Raw genomic sequence first — 7,445 nt, 5'->3', positions numbered from 1 at the left:
TTGTTGTTGAATTCTAACTTTAATCCATGGTGTTCTGATAAGACACAGGTGGTTACTAATATTTTTTTGTAACTGTGGATGTTTGCTCTGTTACCGACTATGTGGTCGATTTTCGAGAAGGTTCCATGAGCTGCAGAGTTGTGGTCAGATCCCTTAGGTCTGGAGTTACGGACAGTTGTGAGCTGCCTGACATGGGTACTGGGAAGTGAGCTACAGTTGTCCTCAAGATCAGCAAGGGCTCTTAATCTTAGAGCCATCTCACCAGCCCTGGTTTTTTTTTTTAATGCCATTCTTTGAAATACTAATTGTCATAAAATTCTCATATACTTTGATGCTTTTCAGTTAATCTTCAAGCTTATTGAACATGGTCTTAACTGCGATAGCTGTCTGGATTCATTTTCCCCTTAAATTACTGGTAGTTTCTTCAACTCTAGCAAAGGTGAAAAACAACCCTTTTCCCTAGTGGTAACTTATGTCAGAGTCATGCTCTCTCCTTTCTTTCTTCAAACTGTTACTGAACTTGACAGAGTCCTTTAAAGTAGTTAGTAAGCCTTTTTCTTTCTCTCTAGGGATCCTATTTTTATTTCAAATGCTAGAAATATCAAATAGAATAGCCTTTGAAATTCCAACTTGTGTTTGACCTAAAGCTTCTAGGCAGGTGTTTCTGGGTGATTATAAAATCCCCTTGCTGCATTGTGCCCTCACTGTATCCCTTCCTATCCCACAAGGATGCGCTTTGATTTTCATCCCATGTGTATGATGTTGTGCTGGACTAATTGTGGCCTATGAGCCCTAAGGCATCTGTGTTTACCATGGTATGGAGTATAGGAAATATTTCTTTCACTCCTATTTATTAGGAATTTGTTATTCCTTGAGGAAGCAGAAGATATGTGTGCTGGAAGTTTTATGTCAGTTTGCCTGAAGCTAGAGTCACTGGAGCAAAGGGAACTTCAGTTGAGAAAATGCAGCCTCCATTGAGAAAATGTCTCCATAAGATCTGAATGTAGACAAGCTTGTAGGACATTTTCTTAATTAGTGATTGATGGGCCCAGCATGCATGTATGTATGTATGTGTATGCACAAATATATACAGATACAACCTGATGAGTACATTTTTTTATTTGTGCATATATGGTTATATATGGTTTCAAGGGTGATCACTATGTAGCAGACAACTAAGCAGCAACAGTCAATGACTCATGGTGCTTTTGCCCTTCATTGCTAACATTTCATTCATGTCCATACTCTTGTTCTGGTCTTATTTATGCAGCTCTTAGTAAGAGAGACTGTTTCACAGCAGACCTTCTGGTTTTCTGGCTCTTACAGCTGTTCTTTTCCCTCTTCTGTGATGTTCCCTGAGCTATAGATCAGGAGCTGTGATGTAGGAGTGTTTGTTGGGACTGGGCTCTTCATGATCTATTTTGTTCAGTTATGGTTTTTATGTGCTGATTTCCATTTGCTATAAAGAGAATGGTCTTTGGTGGTAGCTGTACTTTGCTGTGGATAAGATTTAGAATGTAGTAAGGAATTATTAATGGTCTAGCAGAGGGTGGTAGTCGATTTCTACGGTCATTGACCTCCTTAGCCTAGAGAAGCTGGCCTGGATCAGCACCAGTCACACAATTGTTGGTTGCCACCAGCATATGGGTACCACTTCTTGCACCTTAATGTGTTTCTTGTCATGGATCATAGGTATTGCATCTAGGTAGGATTGTTTACCTGCATCCCTTCCTTGGCAGCTTGTGTAGTATTTTCTGGAAGCACAGAAGTAGACCCTAGAAAACAGGTTCTCAGGTCATTGGTTGCCTCTCAGGTATTAAAGGTGAATTCCTTCCCACCCCTATTGCTGAAGACACCACACACGGACACATGGCTCAAATGAATTGAGGTGGATATGCCCTTTATTATTTGTAGAATTTTGTCTACTTCGCAACTTTTTTCTGAAACAAAGAAAATGCAGCAATCTAGTAATAGGGATGTATAAGCCTTTCTGTTGGGTAAATTTCCTGCCTAGAATTCGTGGGTTCAAGGGTAAGTGCATGTAAAGTGTTGTACAAATCAGAGTTTATAATCCTTACGTTAGAATCAGCAGAACTTGTGAGTGCTCACAGACGGAAATCTTCCAACTGTGCACGATCAAGTTCTGCCTCTTGCCATTGAGTCATACTTACCCTTGAGTGACAGCAGTGCCCTCCTGGTGCCTCAATTCCTTTAAATGTGCCGTCGCTGTCAGCATATAATAGCCCTTGTCGGCTAAATGGTCTTACATAGGCACCTTTCCAAAATAAGTTTATGCATTAGAGAAAACTTCTTAAAAGTGAATTTTTTTTTATTTTAAAAAAGAAAAACATTGAAAGTATTCTACATGATCAGATGTTAAATGAGAAGGACAGGTTTTCCAGTGCCACACAGAAAGGTGCTGTCTCAAAGCAAAGAAAGCAAATGTCACTCACCTGTTGATTACCAATCACATTCTCTCTTTTGACAGTGCTGTATTACCAACTGATTCTTCTCTTCTGTTAAAGTTCTTTGATTGTATAGGACTGTTTTTAGCTATTCTGGATTTTTCATTTTCCCATATAAAGTTGAATATTATCCTTTCAAGCTCTATAAAGAACTCTGTTGGAATTTTTATGGAATTGTTTTGGGGATTGCATTGAATCTGTAGATTCCTTTAGGTAGGATGGCCATTTTTACTGTTGTAATCCTACCAATCCATGAGTGCAGGAGATCTTTCCATCATTTGATAACGTTTTCAATTTCTTTCTTAAAAGGCTTGAAGCTGGCCAGATAGTGGTATCCCATACCTTTACTTCCAGGATTGTTATACAGAGAAACCCTATCTTGAAACACACACACACACACACACACACACACACACACACACACACACACACACACACGGCATACAATCATACAGTTTTGGAGCAAGTCTTTCACTTGCTTGATTAGAGTTACTCCAAGATATTTTATGTTTTTTGTGGCTGCTGTGAAGGGTATTGTTTCCCCAATTTCTTTTTCAGCTTGTTTGTCATTTGTGTATAGGAGGGCTACTGATTTGTGTGTGTGTGTGTGTGTGTGTGTGTGTGAGTTAATTTTCTGTCTAGCCACTTCACTGAAGGTTTTTTTTTTTTATCAGCTATAGGAATTCCCTGGTAGAATTTTTTGGGGTCATTTATTTATACTATCATATCATCTGCTAATTATGATACTTTGACTTCTTCCTTTCCAGTTTATATCTCCTTGATCTCCTTCCATTGTCTTATTGTTCCATCTAGAACTTCAGGTCCTATATTGAATCAATATGGAGAAAATGGACAACCTTTTAGTAGTCTGACAGGTGTTAAAGAAATATGTGTTCAAGCACTTTTTGCTCAGTATAGAAAAGTAGCTGGGTGAATTTACGCCGCTGGTTTTCAAAATCTATGTGATTTGTTCTAGGTGCTGCTTGCAGCTCATAACAGACAGGCCGGCTGCCATTCAAGAGGAACTAGACCTCATCGAAGCTCTGGGGTATCTTGAAGAATTTGGGGTAAAGATCCTGCCTTTGCAAGGTGCGTCTTCTGCTTGGTATTGCATTGCTAACTTATTTTGTACCAATTAAGTATTGTTCCTTTTATTTTTCAATGAAAGTAACTTTGATAATCTGAATATATTATTAATATATAATATTGTCTTTTTTAATTTTTGCAATGAAATCTCAAGTTAAAACATTTTGCAGTGAATTAAAAAAATCTTGTTTATAACCTTTAAAGATGTAATAGTAGTACAGAGCAACTAACAGTGAGGCCATTGGATCAAAGCAAACATAGATACTTCTTATTTTTATGAATGACAGTTGTAGATTTACTTCAGTTTTGGCATATAGCTTATTCCTGTATTTTACTTTCATAAATTATTAACTAGGTGATCACCTCCCAGTCTTGACTTAAAAGTAATGGGAGACAATTCTTTCTTAGAACTTAATTGCCAATGATGTTTTCATTTTGCTCAGGTTCTTTTGTCTAAGTTTAACAGGTATGTTGGAGTCATCTGGACAGACGTCACACAGCTTGTCCTAAACTGTAAGGATGATGCATTGTAACATTCCAGGCCTTGGCTGATCATAGCTGACCATAGACTCTTTAAATCCATATCTGGTCCCTGAATGAAAAGGTGGTTGCCTAGGGAGAAGTGTACTTGGCTGGCTGCTATAGCCTACTATTCCTAACTCTAGAACTGGCTGGAACTAGTGACGAGGAAATATAACAGCTCATTGTAGCACAAAATTGCTGTCTCGTACCCAGTCCCACAGCCATTCAATCCCGAAGAAACACATTATAAACTGGTTGGCTAATTGCTCAGGCTTATTGCTAACTAGCTCTTATGACTTAAGTTCACCCATAATTTTTGTCTATGTTTATCCACATGGCTTGGTACCTTTTGTCAGTAAGGCATTCTCATTTTGTTTCCTCTGCCTCTGGCTGGACTGACTCTGCCTTTCCTCTTCCCAGAATTCTCTTAGTCTAGTCACCCTGTCTATCTTTTCTGCCAATCATTGTTTTATTAAATTAATATGAGTGACAAATCTTTACATTGTACAAGAGCATTATCCCACAGAAGTTTATTTCATCTTTTTCTTTTTTGTAAGTTTCCACCATAGTTGTGCTCTTTCATTTAAAAAAATAATATTGCATCAGAAGTCTCAGTTCCTCCAGGTGCTAGTGGCTGTGTTCCTTGTCCCCTGCAGTGTCAGCAATAACTGGGACTGAGGGAGAGCCAGTAGTTGCCGTGTCACAGTTTTAAATTTTATATGGATTTTCTTTATGGTTTTACTCAAAGTTTCACTTCTCAATAAAAGCTACTGTGCTGGAAAGACATAGACTATTATTACTCTGAATATCATTGTTGGACCTAATTATTATACAGGCGTAAGTAGTACCCTGAGTATATATGGAAGGTGATGGTTAGATTGTTAGGTCATAGACAATCTATTCAGATGCACCATTAATGCAACTTTTGAACTCAAAACTTTTTAAATATTATGAAAATTAATCAAAGTTGCTAAAAACCATTTTAGCTCATTCTAAAATGTTTGATTATTAACCATTTTCCCTCCATAATATATTTGTTAATTTTAGCAGAGGAAGATTCTAGAACATAATAAGTTTTTTCTCCTTTAGCTTTCATTAGGATAAATATTGCAGCATTGGTATGCGTGTGTACATGTGTCTGCATGTGTGTGTGCACATTCAGCTGTGTATGTATAAAAAAAACTGAGCTGAGTGATGTATAAAAAAACTGTTCTGCATGCTGTGATCCTTTAGGATGCTAAGTGAGTTCTGAGCTCTTGTGGTGGTCAGTTAGATGTGATTTTGATGATACACAACCAAGACTGTTAAGACTATACCTTCTGGGAAGTTTCTGAGTGGAGGAGTCGCTGCTATAATACTGGGGTTTAGTCACCCTAAGATGGCCAGTAAAAAGGAACTGTTGTTTCCTTTGAACCAGCAGTTCAAAGAGGAGTTAAAAAGTGTTGACTTGTATGTGCTAATTGCAATCACTTAGACTCTTGCTGTCCAATTGAATATACTTATCTATTATTAGTAACCATTGCTCAGGTGAATGGATAAAACAAGTGTCTCATTGAATGGAAAAATGGGTTGATGAGGATCTAGCACTACAGTTTCCTACCCTGGTTGTGGTTAGGAGGAGGATGATAATAGTAGGGAAGTCAGCCCCTGAAAGCTAGAACTTTTATTAGAAGCACGCAAGGCATATGGCATATAAGGCCCAGCCTCTTTTTTTTTTGTGTGTGTAGAAGTATTATATCCATAACAGGCTTTGATTTAAACATATATTTAGAATGTAAAAAAGTAGCTGTTTCATAGTCATTGTGTTATTGAATCTGGAGGAAAACATGTAAAATGACAGCAGATACTGAGGGGAAAGCCCACACTTTAAAAATCAACCTGGCCCATTATATCTAGCCTCTTCTTGGCTAACTCTCATATCTTGCTTAACCCATTTCTATTAATGTGTGTAGCAGCACAAGGTGGTGGCTTACTGGGAAAGATTCTAGCCTACATCCATCTCAGGTTGAAGAATCATGACGACTGCCTGAATCTGCTTCTTTCTCCCAGCATCCTGTTCTGTTTACTCCGTCTACCTAATTTTCTGTCCTATCAAACGGCCAAGGCAGTTTGTTTATTAACCAATGAAAGTAATACATAGACAGATGACCCTCCTCCATCATTACAGCATGAGTTTAGCAAGGTCAACAAGGTGGACATTTGGGATATAAAACTGGGGTGGATACAAGTGTTCATCTGCAAACATCCTGCACTTCAGGATGAGCATGTACTGGAACACTGAGGTATAAAGGGCATGTGCTTTGCAATTTTCCCTTAAATGGTTAACAAAAGTATTGGTCTGTGTGTGTGAATATGCATGTAGAGGAAGACAGGAGTGAGTGTATGCGTGTATGATTGTGTATATATGTATAAGATTAAAAGGAATTAAGAGCTGGTGAATCCAATTAATACAGTATTACAATGTAGATATTTTTGCAACTTGCAACCTTTCTGTAAGTTCCAAATTCAATTGCAATAAAAAATATAGAATATAACAGACTAATTCCAATGAAAAACCACAATATCTTCATTTCAATAAGATTTATGTTACTCTCAGCCAACTACATATGAGACATTTCCAAAGAGCAGGCTATGTAAGGATTTACTAGGGATTTAGGAATAAAGATGAAAGCCACAGGCAAAATTTAGGGACTTGGGTTGAATTCAGGATCCACCTCTTTTCGGTGGGTCTTTGTTAAAGTATCTTAAGCTCTCTATACCCCAGTTTTTTTTTTCCTTTTGAAAAATAACCTGTTTATTAGGTGGGCGTTGTGTGGTTGTTATACATCAGTCAGTTCTGGAGACACAATTCATCTCCATTTTATGTTAACTGCTGATGCAGTTGTCATGGTTACTGCAAGTCAGCTGCCTAGGCAATACCATCTTCTTTGCCCTTGCTACTCTGAGTAAGAATTACTTACCCTTAGAGCTCACTTGATGTCCTTTGACATTTTCCCTTTAAATATTCTTTGCTCTATGATATGAACTGGTTGATTAGGCATTTCATTTTCTTGAGTGCTAGTTTAAGTGAGAGGACTGGGCTTAGCCATAGGAGATGTGAAACTTGGTGCCCTCCATCCTGGGGTGAGGTTGCCTTAGACAAACTTAGTTGTACTTCCCTGTAAACCCAGTACTCAGGAGGCAGGCAGGAGGATTTCTGCACAACCAGGCGCGTGCGCTCGCTCTCTCTCTCTCTCTCTCTCTCTCTCTCTCTCTCTCTCTCTCTCTCTCTCTCTCGTTGTGTGTACTCATACACACTAAAGTATATTTTGAACTTGGGCATGGGGAGATGAGTCTTTTTTTATTTATTTATTTTATTTTATTTTTTTGGTT

General features: G+C 38.1%; 1 protein-coding gene across 3 annotated transcripts in view; it reads left to right on the top strand.

The window, feature by feature from the left end:
* Nbas (neuroblastoma amplified sequence) overlaps positions 1-7,445 on the top strand; it is a 313,151-nt gene that overhangs the window by 146,780 nt on the left and 158,926 nt on the right. For all 3 annotated transcript variants that reach the window (XM_026788959.1, XM_013353527.1, XM_005366539.3), the window contains exon 31: positions 3,442-3,554. In XM_026788959.1, the coding sequence (XP_026644760.1) occupies positions 3,442-3,554 (113 nt within the window). The remainder of the gene's footprint in view (positions 1-3,441; positions 3,555-7,445) is intronic.

The sequence above is a fragment of the Microtus ochrogaster genome, unplaced genomic scaffold (assembly GCF_000317375.1).
Source record: "Microtus ochrogaster isolate Prairie Vole_2 unplaced genomic scaffold, MicOch1.0 UNK10, whole genome shotgun sequence".
NCBI classification, from domain to species: Eukaryota; Metazoa; Chordata; class Mammalia; order Rodentia; family Cricetidae; genus Microtus; species Microtus ochrogaster.
Note: the sequence above shows the minus strand (reverse complement) of the source record. Positions and strands in the feature narration are given on the sequence as shown.